This window comes from Megalobrama amblycephala, linkage group LG15 (genome assembly GCF_018812025.1).
Source record: "Megalobrama amblycephala isolate DHTTF-2021 linkage group LG15, ASM1881202v1, whole genome shotgun sequence".
Lineage (NCBI taxonomy): Eukaryota > Metazoa > Chordata > Actinopteri > Cypriniformes > Xenocyprididae > Megalobrama > Megalobrama amblycephala.
In genome coordinates, this window is record NC_063058.1 from 17,358,169 (window position 1) to 17,384,694 (window position 26,526).

Here is a 26,526-nt window from a genome sequence, read left to right on the forward strand (position 1 = left end):
CAACAATATGTCTTTGTTGACCAATGTGGCCTGTGTGTGCTATTTCTGAGGATAAATGCAGTAACAGCAAATTTACTTTCAGTGCACTTGACCTAAACTGATGGCTGTTTTTAAACTCCCAAACTAAATCTGCATGAAACGATCCAATAAGCATTGAGTAAGCAAGTGAATATTGATTTTTATGGTGCTTTGTATCAGATGTCTTTGCGTTAATGTAATTCACGCAGGCCATTAGGAATGTACAAACTCACTTTGTACGTCTGTTTGATGTTGGGCGGCAAACTGTGAGTGTGGATACTTTCCTCACTCAGCTCTGCATCAAAAGAGCGTTTGCCACCAGCATGTTAATTTTTCAGTAGTCTCACTTTCATTGATCTGACGGAAGAGATTTTGTGAGGACATTTGTAATGACGGGTCGCTTGCTGCCAGTAGATTGAATTTAAGTCAGGGGTCTCAAAGACACTTCACAGGCCATATTATAAGTATATGCTTTCTTTATTATCAATATGACATATTCATAATATATGAAAAATTATAATCATGTTTTTACTCGCGAACATCTGACCTCAATGGACTGAACAGAAGAAATGAACCAGAGAAGATTTCCACGTCAAAGTAGGCGGAGCCCAGAGCACACCTTCCTATTACGCAAGCACCACAGACCAATGGTAGTTTGAAGGTGTTTACCAGCCGGAGTGAATTTTTCCGAAAAGTTCACTTTGGCATGCTGTTTCACACTCCTGAAATGAACACCAAACAAACTTCATTTTGGCCTGATTTTGTTTGAAATGGCCTCACACCAGTTATATGATGCCATATAAGATAAACGTATTAACTTATAAGCAGTAATACATTACAATATTGCATTACTCCCTAAAAAGTAACTAATTGCGGTACTTAGTTACATTTATGGAAAGTAGGGATGCACCGATATGATTTTTTGGGACCGATACCGATTTTAACGAAACAATTATTGGCCGATACTGATACTGATATTTGTCACGTCCTCTCTTATTTGTAATTTTGTCATCAAAATAGATTGTTTTAAATAAGCAAAGTTCAAAAACACCTGCATTAAAATATACTAGGTTTATTGCTGCATCATCAAATAATTTTTAATGATCATGGTTTGGATCCATTTAACATTCAGCAGGCCTACATAAAGACAACAGAACAAAGATGCATATGAAATAAACTGTGCTTTTTAGGTAGATTTAAAAGTTTTCAGGTACAGAAATAAAGTAAACATATGTAAAATAGCACTGCATATTCTTCACTGTATAAATTATATACATATTAATCCTACTTTATTTTAACAGACTTTATTGTGATTAATCTTCTAATTTGTTTTTGTATACATTTTTTGTAAGTTTAAATATGTATGAGATCTTCTTTACTAAGGTGGGACTCTTATTTTGACGGGTGTTCTAGTCTACGGATTGACAACGAGAGCATGCATTTCTTCAGAGTTATTTTGCAGATTTAAAATTTGTCCGTTTATTAAGCATCTCCCAAAAAGGCATAATATCTGTATGTATTTGTTAACTGTTAGTTGTAATCAGTGTTATGAGTAATTCGCTGTATGTTGATGATAAAGCAATGGAGAGAGAGAGAGTTTAATGCGCACTTCTTGTGCTCTGTATTGTTTAGCTTTTGTGGTGATTTTATTGGAATGAAAACGGATGCAATAAACTTAATAAAACATAAGTAAAGTTTTGGTCATCATTCGGATGGGGTCCTCTACACTTATGAAAGCTACAAAAGTTTAGTCAAGAATAGTGTGCGATCTTTTGTTATTTAACCCTCTGGAGTCTGAGGCTGATTTGGGGCTTGGAGAAGTTTTGACATGCCCTGACATTTGTGCTTTTTTCAGTTGTTCATAAACATATAAATGACAAAAGTGTCATTACACTGTATTCAGCACAAACTAGGCTACCATAATATGTGAGGAACATGTATGTACATATTTGTATTTTTGAAGGAATAATGTTTATGCGTGGTTATTGAAAAAACAAAAACTTAAGTCACTGAAATAAGGCCAAAAAAAGTATATTAAATCTATGTTCACAAGACTTTTGGGTATTGGAGGTTGTAGACTAGAGTTTTTGCTTCAGAATTATGTAAAAATTATGCTGCCTACTCGTTTATATAAAACAATAGAGAGATTTAGTTTTTGTAAGACACTTTTTGTCAAGAAACACAGTATGCATGGGGACTTGAATCTGCATGAATAATGGGCCATTTACACCTGAGAAGACAAAGGAATCACATAGTAATGATCTGAAATGACTTGCATATTAATGAGGCCTTTCCGTCAGGTAGGCTGTGAAAAAAACCCTCTGTAATAATGTCTCAGCTCATCATAAACAGCAATACTGTGAAATATTATTACAATTTAAAATAATGGTATTCTATTATATTCTTTAAAATATAATGTATTTCTGTGGTGCAAAGTGTCTGAACAATTATGTTACCTCTATGGCATTTCATATTGGCTTTTAGCTTAAAAGCATGCACATTTGGAGAAATATTGATGGATTCTTATATATTTATGTAAATTTTCTATACTGAGAAATAATATTTATTGTCATCACTATGAGTGCTGGATACTGTGTTTTTAATTCATACTTGCAGCCGGAGGGCGCTCTTTACACCTTTAGTCCACAAATTCATAATATAAAGAAGAAAAGGAACTAGGAACTAACGGCATGTCTTCTAGAGATCGCTAACCATTGCTTTAACATCCAAATAAACACTTTTCAAGACAATAAATACACGATTGAGACGATGAATGCATTTATTGCCTCTGAATTTGCGTCTGAATAGCGCTGGCTCCGTGGGCGTGGCCGCATTAGCGGATAATGAGCTGAATCACAGACTTCTGACATGGCTCTCTTTTCATACAGATTACATAAACACAGAATGTTTGTTTTCGATTCGACTTGCATGATTTAAAACCTGACATTTCAACATTTCTTTAGACGTAAGTGTCATTTTTTTTGTCATTAGTATTCATAAGTTACAGTTCATTTTCTGAGAACTATCAGATTGGACTTCGTTCAGAGGGAGAGGAGAGATCACGCATCATGTTAGTTTTCTTCATTTTACAAAAAGCACAACATTGTGTTTTTACTCTGAGTGTACACAAATAAAAGATATTCTATAGTTTCAATTGATATTTTACTTATGTCTCTATGACAAGAAATGACGGAGTATTTTAAGTCTGTTTTGCTGCAATGTGAAAAAAACCCTGCAAAACGCGCCAGCGCGTTTTCAGACCTCAGAGAGTTAAAGTGCAGACAGCAGTGCTAGGATTACACAACAGTCATTATAAAGCTCAGTGCCTTCACTAAAACAGTTCATTTATAAACCATCAGTTTGTTATATTGGCCTTTTTCCTGCTACAGCCGATATGCCGATGGTTGTAAATTGAGCAAAAATTGGCCGATACATCGGTGCATCCCTAATGGAAAGTAATGTGTTACATTATTTTGCCATTACTTTTTCTCACCTGAGCTGGGCTTGTTTGTTTGTTTTTTAATAACAACAAAAAGTTCTATTTTTGGCAAATGTAAAGGCCCTTTCACACCAAAAGTGAAATGAATAAGCCTCAGGCTGAAGGAAATGCATATTTACTCCTGTACAGCAGAGGGCTTCTAGATTGAAGAAGAAAAGGATACAGGAGAAGGACAAATGTATATACAAATATAATACACAATACACAAATGTGAATACACAAATGTAATGTTTATCTAAAGTAGTTTTTGCTTGCTATTATTATTAATAAATTGGATCATCAAAGGGCAGCAGCAAAGACATTGGTTAATAAAGTGAGATTAAATACATAAAGTATATTTGTTTAATTCACTATGTTTAATTATGGTAGGTTTGTGCAATATTCTGAGATTGCATTTCACTGTTTTTATTCATTTTGATGAATACTGAATCTGTTTTTGTGCAAGTGGGATTAGTAAATGCTCACATTTAGTCTAGAACTACAATAACCGTCATATTCACACAGCGCGCACAACACTTACTCACAATTTCACTCCATATGTTTACAGGAGAGCTGTCAGACTATACATGGGAAAACAAAGTAACTTGCGTTACATATTTGAAAAAGTAACTTAGATATTTTGTTGTAAAGTCAAAAGTAATGTGTTACTTCACTAGTTACTTGAAAAAAAAGTAATCCGATTACGTAACTCAATTACTTGTAATGCGTTACCCCAACACTGCTTATAAGATGCCTGTGAACATACTGGTCACTTTGGGACAAAAGGAAAACATGATTTTAAAGTGCAGTGCATTATCAGACAGAGGTCTACATAATGAGCCGGTAAGGCACAAGCTCCATTATGCTTGAGTATTGCACCTGAAACTGTCAGCGGTAACTTGTACCTTCAGGATCCTGTCTGAATGTTGGAACACTTCTTTCAGCCCCTAGCATCCCCTGATGAATACGCACAGAGCCTGCCTTTCTTACTCTTTCTGTGCCTGTCGATCTCTGTCTGTTGCTTTTGTCTCAATCACGCTCTCACTTTCTTTGTACGTGTCTTTGACTGTTCTTTACTAATGTGGTTTTATTATAGCTGTTTCTTTTGGTTCTCAATAAAGTATTGTTAAAGCGTGGTGTCTTTTTTCCCTTGGGTCCAGGTATCATATAACAACAACAACAAATGGATCAATGCTCCAAACAATAGCAGAAATCTTAAACACACAACCAGAAGTGAAGTATTGTCATGAATATAATATTTTCAGAGGTTTAGGGAAAGAAATAAAGAATAGAAAAGAAACTTTTCTTTTTGCAGTGGTGGAAAGATAGACAAATTGAAGAAAGTAGAACACAAAATCCTTGCTGTTTTGTCTCAGCACACTTGTCGTTCTATATATAGGATGTAATAAAAATTCAAATTCTATTTTTTTCTGTCTGTTTCTCTCCGTCTGTCTCTCTCAGGGTGATGATGTTATGACAGTTATCAAAACCAAAGCCCAGTGGCCCGCCTGGCAGCCTCTTAATGTGTAAGTTTCCATCTCTTTTGTACTTTTACATTTATACTGAGGCCTCGGAAAGTATTTTGACACTTTAGCCACACTTAAAAATGTAGGAATGTCATTGCATTAGACCACATGACAAAATATAAAACCAAGTGTGACTTAAAGTGTCCAAATTTAATGGGGGCAGCTGAATATATTAAATATGTTATTGAAGAACCAAAGAATCTCCATATCCACAAAAGGTATTGTGTCTTGTACATGAAACATGAGATTTTGAAAACCCCATAAAATATCCAGTGAATTTTATTTAAACTACAATTCAAAAGTTTGGCTACAGTAAGATATTATTACAGTACTTTTATTCAGCGAGGATGCACTAAATTGTTCAAAAGTGACAGTAATACATAATACAAATATCTATTTTCATCTTCCAAAAAATATAAAGCAGTACAACTGTCTTCAACATTGATAATAATAAGAATTATTTACGGACTACCAAATCTGCATATTAGAATGATTTCTGAAGGATCATGTGACACTGAAGACTGAAAATTCAGCTTTCCCGTCACAGGAATAGGCAGTTTTACTTTATTTTTGGACAAATAAATGCAGTCTTGGTAAGCATAAGAGATTTTCAAAAAAAAACGTACTAACCCCAAACGTTTGTACGGAGCCCCAGACATGACATGCAGGAGAAAAATAAAACATATTGTAGCCACGAATTAAGAATTCATTCCCTTGACTTGGTAATTAGTTAAATCATGACTACGTTGTACAACTTCGTTCCCTCAATTTTCCCGTACTTTTAAACGGTAGTGTAAGTTTCCGAATCTTCCCATTGTCTTCTTTCTCCTGAGTATTTTTTAGTGGAAAACAACAAGGTCTGGTTCATAAAAAAAAAAAAACCCTCTCTTTAGCACCTGCTGGGTATGTAGATGTTTCTTTCCCGCTCACTAACGAGGCGGTTAATATTTTATGTGCGGTTTTGTTTAGCGAAGGCTTCCGTTTTTTGATGAGAGTAGCATTTCCCCCGCGGTGCTTTTGCGATTGAGGTTAATGGCCTCCCTCCAGCTCCAATACATCAGGACATTCTCTTGACCTATTTTAACATCAGACTGTCAATTACCACAACCAATTTACCCCATGAAGAGGGAATGGAATGGCAGACGCTAATTATTTCTAACCATAAGTCAAACGTACAAGGTACTTTCCACCTATAGGACTCACTGTGGTGTCCCATAACTTTTTTTTAAAGCATTAGAGGCATAAATCACTTTTTTTTTTGTGTGTGTGAGATGTATTAGATATGTTTGATGAACTCTTATAAAATAAAATGAATTTAAAATTTGATATTAAAGTCCCCCTGTAGTAATTTTATCCCTTAAAACTCGTCTTCGTGTCTTAAAATAGCTTTAAAGGGTTAGTTCACCCAAAAATGAAAATTATGTCATTAATGACTCACCCTCATGTCATTCCAAACCCGTAAGACCTCCGTTCATCTTCGGAACACAGTTTAGTCCGAGAGCTTTCTGTCCCTCTATTGAAAATGGATGTGCAGTATACTGTCCATGTCCATAAAGGTAATAAAAACATCATCAAAGTAGTCCATGTGACATCAGTAGGTTAGTTAGAAGTTTTTGAAGCATCTTATATAGATTTTGATCCAAAAATAATAAAAAATGTGACTTTTTTCAGCATTGTATTCTCTTCCGGAATCCTTTCCATTGAATTGATTCCGTTGAATTGATTCCACTGAATTGATTCCATTGAATCCTTTCATCTCTCGGTGTTGGTAATGCACTTTTACGTCGTTGTTTTTGCCGATTAGGACATCTGCGACATGCACACTTACGCACCATTTTAAAAAATAGCTTGAATACAGCATGCGTCTCCCTCAGACTGTAAACGAAACTCTGGCGCACCAGATAACACGTCAGCAGCGTCTTACGTAAGCAGTGCGCTGCGGTTCACTGAACCTGAGTCGTGAACCCGGATGAACAACAGACCCGGAAGAGAATACAATGCTGAATAAAGTCGTAGTTTTTGTTATTTTTGGACCAAAATGTATTTTCGATGCTTTAAAAACTTCTAACTAACCCACTGATGTCACATGGACTACTTTGATGATGTTTTTATTACGTTTCTGGACATGGACAGTCTACCGTACATACATTTTCAATGGAGGGACAGAAAGCTCTCAGACTAAACTGTGTTCTGAAGATGAATGGAGGTCTTACGGGTTTGGAATGACATGAGGGTGAGTCATTAATGACATAATTTTCATTTTTGGGTGAACTAACCCTTTAATGTAACTCTACACCCTTGCTTCATTTAGTATACGCAGACCTATGAATATGCTAATTAGCCCCGCCTCCACTCGCTCACGCCAGCTCAGAGATCCACTCGGTCAACTTACTGAGGTAAACGCTGCACAATGGTATCACTCTTTACAAAGTCGGACACATGACAGTAATTAATATGATTAGCCTTTTTGTTGACTACATTATCAAACAGCTGCTAATAATGTGTTGCTAATGTTACACAAACCATATTCCCGTTTGACATCTCAGAGTCAGGCTACTGCCTTCTTACAATCAGCATCCTTACAAACGCTTTGAACAACTCAGAACGTTGGTGGAGAAAGGCATATACTTCATCATAACATTGTAATAAACATCATACACCCGCCATATTGCTAAATCTTGATATTGCTAATGCTTATCTTGAGGCTCCTTTGCTTAGAGTGGTCAGTTAATGATATGCTAAAGCCCTCCGGCACATTGACGTGATTGGTTACAAGGCAGTTTGTGACGTCACAGACGCCAGCGATTTCAAACCACGTTTTTGATAACTGGATTTTTAAAGAGAAAATACTCAGCAATTGAATGAATTTGCACATGGTTTGTCTTAAAGCATATTTAAAACACCACATAGACATAAACAACATTAAAAACTTGATTTTCACTACAGGGGGTCTTTAAGGAAGGGCAGCTAACATTCTTCCAATATAGGGCAATTGAACGTCTGGTTTGTAGACATAAGTCCACTGTTTTCTTTCTTTAATAGACAGAGAACAGTATGCATAGATACTCAGTTACACAGTTCTGGGTTTAGAGGACCTGGAGAAGAAGTAATTTGAGAATCATTGAGTCACCCCACCCTAAAACTTTTGCACCTCTTCACATTCCCACATGTAGTGAAATAAAAATCATTGAGGCTTGTTGCATTTAAAACATATAGGTCAAGGATATTAGGGTTCAATTTATTTAATCTTACAGGGGTTAAATAAGTTCTCTTATCCAGTTATATTGTAGTCGTCTCAACTGAGTATCATTGGTTTGTGTTTGTGCCTTTAAGCCCCATTCATCCTCTGATTTTATTTTATTTTTGCAGACATTGTGCTTGTCATTTGGCATAGTCCTCGGTTTTGATTTCAAAACATGAATTTAATTCTCATCTGCCTGGAGTGCATGGCTTTCTCTTCCTCTTTCTTCTGCTCTCAAGTGTGGGCTGTGAGAGTCATAAGGTGCTGGTTTCATGATGAATATTTAATATGTGTTAATCAATAGATCCAAGTAACATCTTCAAACGCGCAGCCTGCTCTGCTCAAATGGCAACAGTTGCTTTGGTGATGGTTTGTTATCAGGGCAATTAGTTTGATTAATTACCATCTGCATGGATTCTAACAAATTATGCCTCAGCGAATAATACATGACACAGACTTCTTGTAAGTGGCGCTATGTTTGTGTACAGTCCTTCCTTTGAAACAACTTCACCTTTTCCTTCGTCTTCTCTCAGGCGTGCCGCCCCCTCGGCAGAGTTCTCGGTGGATCGAGCCCGTCATCTAATGTCATTCCTTACCATGTTGGGCCCCAGCCCTGACTGGAATGTGGGATTGTCTGGAGAGGACCTCTGCACCAGGGATTGCGGCTGGGTCCAGAGACTGGTGAAGGATTTAGTGCCATGGGACGCCGGTACTGACAGCGGGGTTACTTATGAGGTCAGCTTTCATAGAGTGATTACATAATTACATTTAGAACATACCGTGAGATCTTTCAAAATGGAATCCATATACAGTCGGTCAACGCGAGTCATTGTGGATAACTCTGTGTGGATTGAAGCTAGGTTGAACAATCGAAGGGATAAATCGCATCTCTTCTACTGTATGTTAATCTGAGAGCTTGTCTTCACAAACTCTTTATGACAAGACTTCAAGTCAGTTGCTTGGTTTGTCTTATATACATTGAATTTTTGTTATAAGTTGGGCTATCAATAGATTATTTAGTATTTAAAATATTTAATCACATTTTAAATATTTTTTGTAGTTAACATGTTAATGCATTCAGTTTCAAGAAAACTAAATAATACATTTCTCAAATTATTCAGATAATTAAAATCTGCTCTTGCACAAAAAAATAACAGATTTTGCAAACTGCATGCAAACACGGACCTAAGTGCAAATGTGCAATACTTAAATAATTAAATATAATAATAATAATAATATACGTTTCATTATTAAATTATTGCACATTTGCATTGAGGTCTATGTATGCACAGTTTGCAGCATAATAATAATAATAATATTAAAACAATAATTATAATAAAAAAAATCACATAACAGAATGCAAGGTATAATGTCAAATTAAATAAAAGTTTTAATGGCATTTAAAAAAAATGTGTTAAAAATGTTTAATCACCTGCATTAACACATTAACTTTGACAACCTTAATTATAATGGAATAATATTTTGTTTTGCCCTGGAGGTTTAATGTGGAAATTAAATTGTTATATAAACAAAGCAAAAGCTACTTTGTAGAGCATATTTTTAGTTTACTGCTCATGAATAGACATAATCCAAGGCTACACTAGATAAATAAATACAGCAAAGAAAAAAAAACAGTGTGCAAATAAGGCAGTGTCCTATGTTGCTTCTAGTGTCAATAACGTCTTAATATTTACTCAAGAGCCCTTCAGTGGAAACAGTATTAAGTCTTTGGACATGCCAAATGCTGAGTGGAACCAGCGCTTGACACGCTGCCCCCTGCTGGTACAAGACAGTCCTGAGTTGTTCCTTTAAAGAAATAAAAAGTCAGCTTTAGAAGTTGAACTCAGCTTAACCGAGCAGTTGGAGCAGCAGTTGGTCTTTGTTTTGCAGCGTTTCTCTGAAGGCGTCGGAGTGGAACGCAAATAACTGTCAGGTGACCCAAAGTGCAGAGGCAGGAAACAAGGCCATAAATCACTCATAAAGGGAATATTACAGAGTGAATGAATGATGTATATGGAGATGAAAGTTGGGAGGCCCTGGCAGATGGCATCCAAAAGTCACATACTCTACCTCTCTTTTTTTTTCTCCCTCCCTCCTCTCTCTCTCCTGTCACCCTCCACTTCATATTTATATCCAAGTCTCCCAATAAACCCAGCAATCCCCAGGAGCGGATTCGACCCCTCACCAGTTTGGATCACCCGCAGAGTCCCTTTTATGACCCTTCCGGTGGCCCCATGGCACCCCTCGCCCGGGTGGTGGTGGAGAGAATCGCAAGAAAGGTGATTTTAAAAGCTAACATGTTCGTTTCATGTCTTTTTTGTTTATAATTATAGATCTATCATGACATCTCTCAGAAGAGTTTAGCATGGAAATGGATATGGCAATGTATTTGGTCTTGGAGGAATAGATGTGCTACGCTGCTGCTGATGATACAGAGACTTGCTACTGCCAATACATACATAGACTCGCTGTTGTGAGCAAATAAGACATACTGCTGCTGCACAATTTATCCGTAGCAGATTTTTACAGGTGGAGCTGGTGAAGGTGGAGGGTTTCATAGGAACTTTGGCCCCGTTTACACGTACATGGTTATTTTGAAAAACGGAGACATTTCCCTTCGTTTGCACCCTTCTTTTACACGCAAACGGAGAATTCGCCTCTGAAAACGAGTCTTTCTAAAAACTCCGGCCAGAGTGGAGGTTTTGAAAATCTTCGTTTGCACGTTTGCATGTAAACTGAGACAAACGGTTGTTTAGGCAGCCAACGTCACAGTATGCGCCAGAACTCGCACCTACGTCAAAAGTGCGACCTATGTTTACATGTGATCATGGAAGCGTTTAGAGTAGCAGTCGCATTTATGTTTATGTTATTCGTTGCTATTTATGTTGTTATTCGTTGCTATTTATGCATTTATGTTGGTGCAAACTCTTCTCGTGTATTATTCGTTGCTATTTTCGGGATTCTGATTGGCTTACGTGGGCTTGAGCTTCTCGTTACACCGCCACCTACAGGTTTGGCATGCTCTTGACGGCATATATACACGGGTACGTGTAAATTAACACTTTTCTGAAAACTGACGTGTGCACGATGTTATTTTTGAATAGATTGAAATGTCCGTTTATGAAAATAGCCGCCCACGTGTAAACGTAGCCTCTGTCTGCGCACTTCAAACTGCTACAGCAAACAGTGACCAAATATTTAATTATGTTGAGAAGCAAGCTCATTGGCTGCAGATGCAACAGGAGCCAATCAGCGTGTACCATGGAGTTTATGATGTAATTGTCAGCAGGTTAAATTAATGACCTATCAGCCTGTGCCATCTAGAGTTTCATGACAGAACTAGGTATTATTCACATCTGTCTTAAAAGTCCTAAAAATCAAATGAAAATAATTTCATCAAAGTTTAAAGAAATTAATACTTTTATTCATTAAATTGATCAAATGTGACAGAAAAAGTTTTTACATTGTTACACAAATAAATAAATGCTATCCTTTTGAACTTTCTATTCATCAAAGAATCCTGTAAAAATGTTAAAAATATTAAGCAGCACAACCGTTTTCTACATTGATAATAATAAGAAATGTTACTTGAGCAGGAAATCAGCATATTAGAATGATTTCTGAAGGATCATGTGACACTGAAGACTGGAGTAATGATGCTGAAAATTCAGCTTTGCCATCACAAGAATAAATTACATTTTAAAATAGATTAAAATAGAAAGCAATTATTTTAACTTGTTAATTAATCTTTAAAACACTTGTATTTGTTTTATAACACTAATACTGTTAAATGTAATCATTAGCAAATATCAAAATAAATATTTATTTGTCATAGTGTAAATTGTGATGCCTAAACTGTTTTATATGTAATTTATTTAGACAAAATAATATAACATTTTACTATTGGCCATTTTTTTTGTTGGTTATTGGCCGTATGTTTTTTTAAGGATGTATTCATGTCTATTCCCTGTTTTTTTAGCAAAATGGGACCGTTTTTTTTTTTTTTTTTTAAACATTCACCATGAACAGCTGTGTTATTTAATATAGTAACTGACCCTGAATTGCTGAATCATAAAAACCCATTTGCTAAACAAACTAAAGCAATTGCTTACAAAAATATGTCAAGGCAAAGAGTCGTGATGCAAAAAAGCACAGCAACGCTCATAACACATCTGTTATTCTTCAAATGACAGTGTTTGGAGGATTCGATTCTAAAATAATCCATTCTGGAACTTATCGGCATGATCCAGAACACTTAATATTCCACACCAGATGTTTCATCTCTATCTCACAGCTGGGAAGAATCTCATCTCAAGGCTTTTGAGTGGGGTAAAGCGTGGGATTGCCTCCAGCCAGCTAGTTTACAATCATCTGCCCCTGGAGAATTTTTTTTTTCGCCGGGCTTAGCATGATAGTGATCAGATGGCAAATGGTGGATCTTATCAGGCGCTGTGATGTTGATCCATGTTCTTCCAATCTGCAGGGAGAGCAGTGCAATACCGTGCCCGACACCATAGACGATATCGTCGCTGATATTGCTCAGGAGGAGAAGGAGGAAGGTGCGTATGGCTACGCTATCTTATCCAATTTGTAGCACCTCATTTAAAAACATAGCCACAGGACAGTTTAATGAACAAGGCGGCCAGCAGGTATCTTAGAGTAAACCTCCCAATGTCCCTTCTGTCATGGTTAAGTCAAACAACAGGAAGATGAAGAAGAACAATATGCTTTATCATGGTGCACTTCAATTATGTTTGTTGGCTAATGCACCGCGCCAGATAATTACCTGTGGTTTCCCTCTGGTTTTTTTGTGAGTTTCAGGATTGGGAGGTGAGGACTGGAATGAACAATGTGGAGCGGTGCTAGACTTACTTCTTTTTTTTTTTTTTGAAGCTAAAGAGCATCATTTCTGCACTACTAGCAGCCATTAGTCCAGAACTTAACCAGTGTTACTGTCTGGCTGGTCAGGGAATGTTTTGATAGCACTACTGAGAGGAATAAAAAAGAGACAAGGACAGAAAGATACGAAGACACAAAGAAAAGTCAATGTCTTCCCCATTAAATGCCCTGCTAAAGTGTCTCTGCTTTTCATTGACCATGCCATTTCCCCTAATGAGTCTGTCTGCTTATTTTTCTGCAGGAGACAACACTCCAGAGACGTGCATCTACTCAAACTGGTCTCCGTGGTCGGCCTGTAGCTCCTCCACCTGCGATAAGGGTCGGAGGATGAGGCAGAGGATGCTAAAAGCGCAGCTGGACCCCATCATGCCCTGTCTGCACACCCAAGACTTTGAGCCCTGCATGGGTCCGGGCTGCAGCGAGGAGGGTGAGCAAGATAATGCTGGTCTCCAGCTCTCCAGTGCATATAAAAGCCTTTGAGGCTGACGGATTTAGAGATCGCTATCTCAGAGCGTGCCAGGAAGGAAGGTGCATGGAATAAGGGAAAGACAAAAAAATGGAGGAGTAAGGAATAAAAATGTTGTGCTGAAATCCATGCATAAAAAGCATTGATTTTTCTTTTCTTTTAGTCAGGTCTGAGTGGAGCACATTATTAATTGATAGTCTTGTTACAGAGAGTAGAGTAGAGAAATGCAAGGCCTCTGATTTCAAGGTTAAGAAAATCTTATCCGACCTCAAACTGCTGCTGTGGAGTTTTATGCCCGCAATCTGCTTGAGCAGACCAAGGTATCGATTCTCTCGTTGGAGAGGTAGACGCTATAAACCATAACCGTAAACTATAAATTGCGGTTTATCGTTTAAAAGAATCAATAGGACATTTGCACTTTGGTTGGTTGGCCATTTGGGTCAGAGTGTAAAATCTTGGTAAGTTAAACTGCAAATAATATCTTCACGTTTGAGTTGTTGGCTGTCTTTACTTAGGTCTGTGTATGTATGGCTGCAGAATTAATCAAATTAAAGTCAAAATTGCTGTATGGCCTTCTGTGACTTTAATTAAATAAATATAGTCTCCATGTGCTGGATGCTCTACAATAGGCATTATTCTTCAGTGTGGCAGAAACAGGTCTTTACTTTTCCGCAAAATAAAGGCTACATTTGAATGTTTAACAAACCACTTTGCGGCGTGATGGAAACTTTATGATGAAAAAATATTTTTAATCGAATATCAAATTTAAAAAAATTTGCATTCAATTTTAAAATAGTGTCAAATAATCAAATTTTACAATATATTAAAATGTTCTAAAATATTCATGTTTATGTTTTTGGTATAATTTTTATACTATTGAAAAAATTTAATTTCTAAAATATTCTAAATATTCAATTATTTTGTATAAGATACAATATACTATCATATATACATATTTTATTTTTTAATATTTTAAAATATTTTTTAATATACAGTATTAAAATGTTCTAAATAGTCAAAATATCCCAATGTGTTTAATATATGACAGTGCTTCCCACACATAGACTTTACTTGGGCGGGCCGCCCACATATAATAACGGCCGCCCAAGTATATTCGGAGACACATTTTTGCTTTTATTATTTTTATCCTCTTACACTTTTATATCCGCGCAAGATTATGAAACCATCCGCGATCGATTAACTAGTTGTTTCGTACCTGCTCATTATGTGTGCGTCAGAATTGTTTACTCCCGCTGACATTCAAACGGGCGCTGCATTTTGCAAAGTCACAAGGGGGCGCTGTTGCACGTTCTACAAGCTCACGCGACAGCGCTTCAGACTGCTTCAAAGTTATTCTCAAACAATGAAAAGCGCAGATTTATGCCAAGCGATTGCTAATGAACTCAAGTTGATGAATTATTACAATGTCTACTTCATGGCCTTTATATAAAATGTTTTAGACGATTGTAAGAATCTGAAGGATCAGCCTGCAATAGTACAGACATTTCAAAATAAGAGCCCCGGTGTATTTGTTTATAATGAAAAGTCACACGCTAAGTTTTTTCTTTTTCTTTTGGGCATTATTGGTATTTTGGTTACACAAATTGTATTTAATTTGATTTCCATTTAATTCATAGTAAATTATTGTAGTCTCCCCCACAGGAAGAAAAGACTAAGAACATTATTTGACACATATTATTCATTTTATAAATTTTACTAGTAAAATCTGTGTCCCATTCACTGAGAGAGACACTATATGACAGCAAGGAGAACATAGGAAAAGGTGAACCATTTAAATGCTGTAATTTTGCATAATTTACAATGCATAATAATGCATAATATTAGTATGTAATTAAATGTAATATGTAATTAAAATGAATTTCAATAAATAAAAATACTGTTAAAAATCACACATTATTTGTTTGTCACATGTAGTAGACCATTTTTGTGCCGTGGGAAATAGGAGGATTTTTCGCCCGGCTACCACCGCAAGTATATTTCAAACCTGTGGGAAGCACTGTATGATGTACTATTTAAAAAAAAAAAATTGTAGTTTTATAATAATTTAAAATATCTAATTTAACAACTATTAATATTAGTAGTAGTAATATGTAAAAATAATATGATGTTCAAGTAGACAGAGTTGCAAAAAATCAATCTGAATGAAAATAATCACAACTAAAGGCCGATTCACACCACACAGACAAACGCCAACAAACAAGCTGGCCACTGGATTTAGAATTTTATGAAAAATAGCTGTCATTTTCACACTGCCCCAACAGACACCAACAAACACTGACTCAACATGTTCAGTTGAGTGAAAACAAACCCCGACCAGTGCCAACAGACGCCGACGGGGTGAAGCCGCGGTCACACTAGACTTTACGAAAATTTCATTGGATGCTGCAACCCAGATAGCACACGTTCATCTGCAAGATGTCTGTTAAAGATCACTTCATCTGGAGAAAGCATCTGCTGTTTACAAACATCTGATAGATGTCTTTAAGGTGTCAGTTTTACATACATTCTAAATCATAAACATCTTAAAGACATTTTCTAAACGTCTATTTGACATCTGACAGGAAACATCCTTTAGACATATTGCAGATGAGCAAACACTCTAAAAAATACGTCTTCTAGATGTAAACACGAATATCAAATAGACGTCTCCAAGATGTACGAGCTATCGCGGAACAGTCGTAATAGTCTACAGCGTCTTTTTTTGTAAACATGAATTTAACATATAACATATAGTAATACATTCAAAATGTAAAAATATACAACCTGCTTAACTTTACCGCAAAAATATTATTCTTTTAATTCAGCCAAGAGGTCATGCTGTGACATATCGATCTTCTACTAGTCACACGTCTTCACGTGATGTGAATTCGCAGGTCAGAGTTCACCAAACTTTAACTTTGGAACGCAGCGAAATGGGAAATTTTTTACACAAGCTTTGTGTTTCAACTTTAATGTTATGAAGTGAAGAGAATACTTTTTGTGTGCCAAAAAAAAACAAAATAACGACTTTATTGAACAATATCTAGTGATGGGCGATTTCAAAACACTGCTTCATGAAGCTTCGAAGCTTTACAAATCTTTTGTTTCAAATCAGTGGATCAGAGTGTGTATCAAACTACCAAAGTCATGCCCTCCAGTGGTGAACCATTGAAATTTCGAAACAATTCGAAACACTTGACGTAACAAAGCCTCATTTACTGAAATCACGTGACTTTGGCAGTTTGATACACGCTCTGAACCACTGATTCAAAAAAAAAGATTTGTAAAGCTTCGAAGCTTCATGAAGCAGTGTTTGAAATCGCCCATCACTAGGTAATGTTGAATAAAGTCGTTATTTTGTTTTGTTTTTTGGCGCACAAAAGTATTCTCGTCACTTCAAAACATTAAGGTCCCACACAGCAGGAGACTCCTAGGCGGATCCGCATTCAAGTCGCCAAACCCGCGTGACTGTCACATTCGTTTTGGTGCCGCCCAGAGGATGGGCGCCTCCGGGCGGCGCTATAAATTCTACTGTCAATCAGCGGATCCTGAGCAGACCCATGTCGGATCCGTGGACGCGCACGCGCCTTTACTGTAACAGTTGTATCAATTTACGGGTCCCAAACGGACCCGCGCAGAGGTAAGGTTTTAATCGCAGAGTCCTTTTGCTGTGTGGGGTTGAACCACTGTAGTCACATGAACTGTTTTAAAAATGCTTTTAGTAGCTTTTTGGGCATTTGGAAGTGTTGAGCCATCGGATTTTATCAAAAATATCTTAATTTGTGTTCCGAAGATGGGTGGAATTTGTGTTCATTTTTGGGTGAACTAACCCTTTAACACACTGATCCGACAAAACACAACAAACGTGTTTGTTGTTGTTTGTCTGTGCGGTGAGAATTAGCCTTAAAATGGATCAAAAATAGGTCTGAGTCCACTTTGAAGTACAATGTGAATCCAATGAGAACCAGATTGCTTTGAAATCCATTCATTTTTGGCTCTAAAAAAGGTCTGTATTTTGATACTTTTAAAGAGAAGAAGCATGGATGTCCTTCAAGACTAACTTTTTCTATTAGCAGCAGAACGTTTTGTTTTGCAAAACTATTTTAACTTGGAGACAAAAGGCATAGTTTGTAGTTTTTGTTGTTCTGCATGAGAGCTGCTGTTTTAGTTTGAGTTATTCTTGTTCTTTTAATCTTGATATCAAACAGAAATGTGAGATGTTCTAACACATTGCAGTTAAAATCGCAATATCAATACGCAAAAATGACCACAATAAGATTCTTAGACTAAGTTGTGCAGCACCTGTGATGTTTTTTATCTGTCGCTCTGTCTCGCCATCTGGCTTGATGGTGACTTTCTCTCTTTTTTTCCCTCTGTCTGTCAACATATCTGCATCAACCCATCCATCTACTTCATCTGTACCTCTCCATCCTCTGATCTGTCTGTTTTTCCACATCACGTCTTCATCCTGTCAACCCTGACGTGAGGCTTTTAAAGACTCTGAAGGCTGTTGTTTCTCGCCAGTGCTTGCTATTGATTAATAGAACCAGCATTGCTTTGCGTAGACGCTCCTTTGTTTTTAATTAATAGGCCGTTAAGGGCCTGCATTGATTGATAATCCACCATCCCGTTGACAGGCTGGCACTGGGGCCTCTGGGGGCCCCATCAGGGCCACGTTTATTTACAGCTCTTATTAATGATTCACTTAGTTCTGCTTTATTAGGTAGTGCTCGATGCTCGTCCCAAATGGGGTCTGCAATTCTGCACTGGAGACAAATCTATGGAGAGTCGCCCCAAGTTCATCCATCCCGTCTGATAACAAATCTATTTACAAGCTCTGCCTTAGAGATAATTGGAACGGCTGAGGTGAGATAAAGCATGGCTGGATCGGTCAATTTGATCACATCTGTCAGCACTTTATAAGGGGAGAAAGGTGGAAGATATGAAAGATGAACTGTAGAGCACAGCAGCATTGAAGGAGGATTGTAATCTTACAGTCCGTCATACATAAAGAAAGAGGATTATAGGAGAAGCTCACTGCATCATATTGTTGTATATAGTGAAGATTGAATATTTTACATATTTTTTCTTTATCATAATAAAATAAAAAGGTCTGGGCTGCTGGACGTGGGCTGTTTGTAAGTCGTGGCCAGCAATATCAGAGACTCCAGTTTTCAAAACTTAAATTATTATTAATAGTCCTATTATTATTAATATAATGAATATTAGTATTAAATTCAGCAAATTAATTATTATATTTGATGTTTATTATAATATTGTACAATTTAATAATAATAATCACAATATGCTTAATTATTATTATTACATTCTACACATTAAATATTATATTTTATGTTAATTATAATATTGTATATTTTATTAATAATAATAATAATGAAAAAATATATCAGAACAGTTTTTCTGACAATATAGTTCATTACCTTATTGCAAACTTAATAGACTAAGTATATTATTAGATTCTTTAGATATTAAATTTGTTGTTAATTATAATATTGCATAATGTATTATTAATAATAATAATAATAATAATCACAATAAACAAATTTGTGGCAAGTACTATAGTTCATTATTATTATTACAAACCCGATTTCAAAAAAGTTGGGACACTGTACAAATTGTGAATAAAAAAGGAATGCAATAATTTACAAATCTCATAAACTTATATTTTATTCACAATAGAATATAGATAACATATCAAATGTTGAAAGTGAGACATTTTGAAATGTCATGCCAAATATTGGCTCATTTTGGATTTCATGAGAGCTACACATTCCAAAAAAGTTGGGACAGGTAGCAATAAGAGGCCGGAAAAGTTAAATGTACATATAAGGAACAGCTGGAGGACCAATTTGCAACTTATTAGGTCAATTGGCAACATGATTGGGTATAAAAAGAGCCTCTCAGAGTGGCAGTGTCTCTCAGAAGTCAAGATGGGCAGAGGATCACCAATTCCCCCAATGCTGTGGCGAAAAAATAGTGGAGCAACATCAGAAAGGAGTTTCTCAGAGAAAAATTGCAAAGAGTTTGAAGTTATCATCATCTACAGTGCATAATAATATCATCCAAAGATTCAGAGAATCTGGAACAATCTCTGTGCGTAAGGGTCAAGGCCGGAAAACCATACTGGATGCCCGTGATCTTCGGGCCCTTAGACAGCACTGCATCACATACAGGAATGCTACTGTAATGGAAATCACAACATGGGCTCAGGAATACTTCCAGAAAACACTGTCGGTGAACACAATCCACTGTGCCATTCGCCGTTGTTGGCTAAAACTCTATAGGTCAAAAAAGAAGCATTATCTAAACATGATCCAGAAGCGCAGGCGTTTTCTCTGGGCCAAGGCTCATTTAAAATGGACTGTGGCAAAGTGGAAAACTGTTCTGTGGTCAGACGAATCAAAATTTGAAGTTCTTTTTGGAAAACTGGGACGCCATATCATCCGGACTAAAGAGGACAAGGACAACCCAAGTTGTTATCAGCGCTCAGTTCAGAAGCCTGCATCTCTGATGGTATGGGGTTTCATGAGTGCGTGTGGCATGGGCAGCTTACACATCTGGAAAGGCACCATCAATGCTGAAAGGTACATCCAAGTTCTAGAACAACATATGCTCCCATCCAGACGTCGTCTCTTTCAGGGAAGACCTTGCATTTTCCAACATGACAATGCCAGACCACATACTGCATCAATTACAACATCATGGCTGTGTAGAAGAAGGATCCGGGTACTGAAATGGCCAGCCTGCAGTCCAGATCCAGTCCAGAAAACATTTGGCGCATCATAAAGAGGAAGATGCGACAAAGAAGACCTAAGACAGCTGAGCAACTAGAAGCCTGTATTAGACAAGAATGGGACAACATTCCTGTTCCTAAACTTGAGCAACTTGTCTCCTCAGTCCCCAGACGTTTGCAGACTGTTATAAAAAGAAGAGGGGATGCCACACAGTGGTAAACATGGCCTTGTCCCAACTTTTTTGAGATGTGTTGATGCCATGAAATTTAAAATCAACTTATTTTTCCCTTAAAATTATACATTTTCTCAGTTTAAACATTTGATATGTCATCTATGTTGTATTCTGAATAAAATATTGAAATTTGAAACTTCCACATCATTGCATTCTGTTTTTATTCACAATTTGTACAGTGTCCCAACTTTTTTGGAATCGGGTTTGTATTTTTTATATTTAATTCTACACATCAAATATTAAATTTTATGTTAATTATAATATTGTATAATTTAATGATAATAATAATAAAAATTACAATAAGCAGTTTTTCTGACAATATAGTTCATTACTATATTGCAAACTTAATAGGCTAAGTATATTATTATTACATTCTGCACATTAGATATTAAATTGGTTGTTAATTATAGTATTGTGTAATTTATTATTATTACACAATAAATACAATAAACAAATGTGGCAAATAATATAGTTCATTATTATTATTAATAAATTATACACATTAAAGACTTAATTTGATGTTAATTATAAATATTGTATATAAAAAAAATAAAAATGATAACCACAATAAAACATTTTCCTGACACAGTAATATAATTTATTATTATTTAACATCAAATGTTGTGTATAATGTAACAATAATAATTATTATTATTATTATTATTATTATTATTATTATTATTATAATAAAGCAAATTTGTTGACAAGTAATTTAGTTTATTAGCCTGTTGCATATCATTTATAATTTTACTGTATGTTTGGCACCTTTTGGCTCATCCATGTAAAAACGATTGAATTACTAATAATTTTTGTCCACAAAATAAATAACAAATATTAAAGCATATACATCTTTCAATCAAAAGCTTTTTAAAGTCAGTCAATTGTGTAAAAATTCAGTACATTGAGTCAAATGTGTCCATTCATTCATCACCAGATCTCAGAGTATACTTTTAAGAAAGTTTTGTGACATACTGTACCTCACTATAGCATATGGCTGCGTTCTGTTCTCTAGAGGCTTCCACATGTATGATGTCAGAGTGGATCAGCTGGTCTCCGTGCAGTGCCTCATGTGGCATGGGCATGAGATCCAGAGAGAGATATGTCAAGCAGTTCCCAGAGGACGGCTCCAGCTGTACACTGCCAACTGAGGAGACCGAGAAGTGTGCTGTCAACGAGGACTGTTGTAAGTTATACATATATGTTGTGTTCATGTTTTATGGACATTCAGTGTCAAATAACTATCCTAAAATCTACACCAGTAATATTAGACACATGTATGTGTGTGTTTTAGCACCCAGTAGCTGTGTGGTGACCGAGTGGGGTGAGTGGGAGCCCTGCAGCGTGAGCTGTGGAGTGGGGATGAGGAGGAGAGAGCGCATGATGAAGATGGAAGCCTCGGACGGCTCGCCCTGTCGAGCGCAGCTGGCTGAGGCAGAGAAGTGCATGATGCCTGAGTGCAGTAAGTATGAAGCCACGAAATGTCAATTCAGTCAACTCAATCCAACAACCTCTTATGGGCCAGGCAAGATGCCCTGCTTCACCAAGCTTGATTCATTACCAGAATTCCTCTTTGGTGCTAGTCGATTTCTAATTAGACTTGCTTGTCACTTGCCCCGAGTCGGGCTGCACCAGCCGTTCATAAAGTCTCATTTAAATTGAGGCGTCAAGAAACGACTCTTTGTTAAGTCAGTACTTCATTTGGCTGCATCATTTGTTCTTAAGGCAAGATATAGCAGGTTGTAAATTCTCTGTAAAGTAATGAATAGTCACATTATGTGACTTTTATTCATGCAATAATCAATACGTCAAATTTGTACATAGAATAAGTTAAAGGCTGTATATTTTAGATTTAACTCGTAACGGTTGATGCTTCAAACTGAACATAATTCAAACTGGAATAATAAATAAATATTATAATAAGTAATCATAAATAAAATATAATAAATAGTAGATTTAAATATGTTAAATTGGGACAATACCAATACAACAGACTGGAAAGATGTTTCATTCATTCATTCACTTTTATTAAAGGGTTAGTTCACCCAAAAATGAAAATAATGTAATTTATTACTCACCCTCATGCCGTTCCACACCCATAGGACCTTCATTAATCTTCGGAACGCAAATTAAGATATTTTTGTTGAAATCTGATGGCTCAGTGAGGCCCCCATAGGGAGCAATGTCACTTCCTCTATCAAGATCCATTAATGTACTAAAAACATATTTAAATCAGTTCATGTGAGTACAGTGGTTCAATATTAATATTATAAAGCGACAAGAATATTTTTGGTGCACCAAAAAAAACAAAATAACGACTTATTTAGTGATGGCCGATTTCAAAACACTGCTTCAGGAAGCTTTGGAGCGTTATGAATCAGCGTGTCGAATCAGCAGTTCAGAGCACCAGTCACGTGATTTCAGCAGTTTGGCTGTTTGACACGCGATCTGAATCATGATTCAATACACTGATTCATTTGTGCTCCGAAGCTTCCTGAAGCAGTGTTTTGAAATCGGCCATCACTAAATAAGTCGTTATTTTGTTTTGTTTTTTGGCGCAACAAAAATATTCTCGTTGCTTTATAATATTAATATTGAACCACTGTACTTACATGAACTGATTTAAATATGTTTTTAGTACCTTTATGGATCTTGAGAGAGGAAATGTCATTGCTCCCTATGGAGGCCTCACTGAGCCATCGGATTTCAACAAAAATATCTCAATTTGTGTTCTGAAGATTAACGAAGGTCTTACGGGTGTGGAACGGCATGAGGGTGAGTAATAAATGACAGAATTTTCATTTTTGGGTGAACTAACCCTTTTATAAATTACATATTAAATATTAGATTTGATGTTAATTATAATATTGTATAATTTTACAACCACAACAACAACAATAATAATAATAATTTTTCTGAGTGGTAAATGTAACTGGCGAATCAAAATTGTTTTTTACCTATATATTATTGATCTGTAGTGGGTGAGAAAAAGTAAGCATCATGGAAAAGTTTTGTATTGAATGCTCTTAGTTTTAGAAATATTTTAAATATAATTTCTTTGGCTATACAGTAAAAATGTAAAATATGCTCTAAAATACATTTAATATACTTATCAGTTCAGATAAAAAATTCAGTACTTGTTAAAAATATTTAACACAATTAACACAGCATCCTTTTTTTCCCGTCATCCTTTAGCTAGCGTTACATTATATGATCACACTCTTATGCTTTTAAACCATTCAAGTGCGATAAGGCAGTGCGGTTCTGGCACAAGCTGTCTGTGAATCTCCTGTCTGTGACACACAACTCGTGCGCACAGAAAGCCACTTCGCTGGTGTTCTGACAAATAATGCTACCTATTAGGTTGTGCTAGCAACACTATATTTGCATTGTTTTAAGGGCAGGTTTAGGGTAGGGGCAGATAAGGATGTTAATAAAGCCTCAAACCACATAATAATTACGATGCTGGTAGCACAATCTGATAGGTACAGTAGCATTTTTTGCTGTCATTTTTTGTACTTCCTACTAACAACATCCGCATTGAGTTCACAAAAACACACAAAATTATGCCAAAATGCCCATTTTGTAGAGTATCCTCATAAGCACATTCTTAAATGAGTTCAATAAAGTCTTAAAGGGTTTCTATAATGCCCCTTTTACAAGATGTAATATAAGTCTCTGGTGTCTCCAAAATGTGTCTGTAATGTTTCAGCTCAAAATACCACACAGATCAGTATAGCTTATCAAATTTGCCCCTATTTGGATGTGAGCAAAAACACACTGTTTTTGTGTGTTTCTTTAAATGCAAATGAGCTGCTGCTCCCTGCCCCCTTTCCAGGAGAGGGCGGAGCTTTAACAGCTCGCGCTTTGGTTGCTCAACAACAACAAAGCAGAACAATCTCACGCAGTCAAAATGACAATTGTCAGTAGTGGTATTCAACCTGACATTGTTCAAACTGGAGTCAGACACTAATGGAGAGATTCAGGAAGAAGTTACAACGTTTAGAATGCAACTGGACGTTTCTGAACGGTTAGTGGATAAATTTATGTAGTTGCTGTGGAGTCGATTCAACTCATCGACTAGCATGTGCCATCTTTTGTGCAAATCCAGCATTTTATGTAAATTTTAGGGTTAGTGAAGTCATTAACCTGGTAAGAAGCTTGTTGTAGTCCCTAGCAGCTGTTTGTTGTAGTCCTTATACAGGGAATTCCTTAAAAGAAAATTTCTCCCTTTGCATTAAACTTTGAGTGTCGTAACTTTGCAGATGTTGTTTATGCTCTAACAGCAACATTACACACTAACTAAAGTTAAAAAATGTTGTGAGAAAATAGGATGCAGATCTGTGTGACTGCGTCATGTGCAGCAGGTCTTTAATGTTAGGTGCAATTAATTACAGAAAAATTTGCAATTAAGTAGTAAAAAAATTTTAATCGATTGACAGCACTAATAAAAATATAAAAAAGTAGTAAGACTCTATTAACCATGTGTGTGTAGACGCAGTGGTGTGTATGCTGTCTCCGTGGTCAGACTGGGGAGAATGCAGTGTGTCCTGCGGTGTAGGCATGCGTTCCCGTCAGCGCATGCTGAAGACGCCCGTAGAGCCCAGCCTGTGCCCAGATGAGCTCGAGCAGGTTGAAAAGTGCATGCTTCCTGAATGCCGTAAGTAACACACACACACACACACAGAAAATACACAGAAATACACAGATTGGTGAAAAGCTGTCTTTTTAATGAATTCCAATCCTCCTCTAGCCACAGACTGCATGCTGTCGGAGTGGTCAGGGTGGTCCGAATGCAATAAGTCTTGCGGGAAGGGTCACATGATCCGCTCACGAATGGTCAAGCTAGAGCCTCAGTTCGGGGGCCTGCCCTGCCCCGAGACGGTCCAGAGGAAGAAATGCAAAATCCGCAAATGCACGAGAGGATCCCGCGCCAGCGACAAGAGGAAGAGACAGGAAGCTTCAGACAGGAGGAGAGCAAAACAGAGCAGGGAGTCTGTGGCAGAGGAGAGCTCAGGTCTAGAATTATTTAGTATTTACTTGTTGCAAATTTAGCTCTCTGTCAACAGATCATTCCTGGAAGCAGGATTTATGTTAATTGCACATAGATTGTGCAACTGAATCTGACTTTAAAGTCAACCTGAAGTGCTAATAGCTGATATGAGGTGGGTAGAGAAACTGTTTTTAATGCTTTTGCAAGTGAACGCAGAGTTTCTCTGGGGAATGCCAAAATTTTGTGATCAAAAGTATTGAAAATCGTTTTTGTCTCATCTCATTTTCAGATAAGTTTTGTTTTTAAAGTTACCATATGAATACGTAAAGATGATATGAAATGCCAGTTTTTTTCTAATCTAATCTATTACCAAAGAATAAAATCAAGTCTCGACCTAATTTTTTTTTTTCATTTAAATATTCCATTTTACACAGAAATATGTTACATTATGGTAGTAAAATGAGTTGCAAATGTCATTTCTTGTTGCCATCTTAACTAAATGTTAATTTCCTTTGTATATTGTTCCTGGAAACTGGTAATTCCTCTGTTCCAAAACCTAGTAAGCTCCCTACACAGAGTTAGTATTTTAAGGCATCCTAAATGCACTCTTAATTCAAAGGCCTGTTCCAAAAGGCAGATTAATAATAATGCACAATAATTTTGTAAATATTATTAGAATTTAAAATTAATTATTAAATTGTAATATATTTTAAAATGTAATTGATTCCTGACGGCAAAGCGAAATTTTCAGCATCATTACTCATTACTTAGCATCAGAAATCATTGTAATATGCTGATTTAATCAAGAATAGAATAGAAAGTTCAAAAGATCAGCATTTATTTGAAATAGAAACCTTTTGTAACAAAATGTCTTTACTGTCACTTTTGATCAATTTAATACACATTGCTGAATAATGAAAG

At 36.4% G+C, this 26,526-nt stretch overlaps 1 protein-coding gene across 2 annotated transcripts in view; it reads left to right on the plus strand.

The window, feature by feature from the left end:
• spon1b (spondin 1b) overlaps window positions 1–26,526 on the plus strand; it is a 112,181-nt gene that overhangs the window by 81,966 nt on the left and 3,689 nt on the right. For both annotated transcript variants that reach the window (XM_048157700.1, XM_048157699.1), the window contains exons 7-15: window positions 4,958–5,022; window positions 8,797–8,998; window positions 10,402–10,542; window positions 12,747–12,822; window positions 13,404–13,589; window positions 21,628–21,798; window positions 21,907–22,074; window positions 25,108–25,272; window positions 25,366–25,629. In XM_048157700.1, coding sequence (XP_048013657.1) covers window positions 4,958–5,022; window positions 8,797–8,998; window positions 10,402–10,542; window positions 12,747–12,822; window positions 13,404–13,589; window positions 21,628–21,798; window positions 21,907–22,074; window positions 25,108–25,272; window positions 25,366–25,629 — 1,438 coding nt within the window. The remainder of the gene's footprint in view (window positions 1–4,957; window positions 5,023–8,796; window positions 8,999–10,401; window positions 10,543–12,746; window positions 12,823–13,403; window positions 13,590–21,627; window positions 21,799–21,906; window positions 22,075–25,107; window positions 25,273–25,365; window positions 25,630–26,526) is intronic.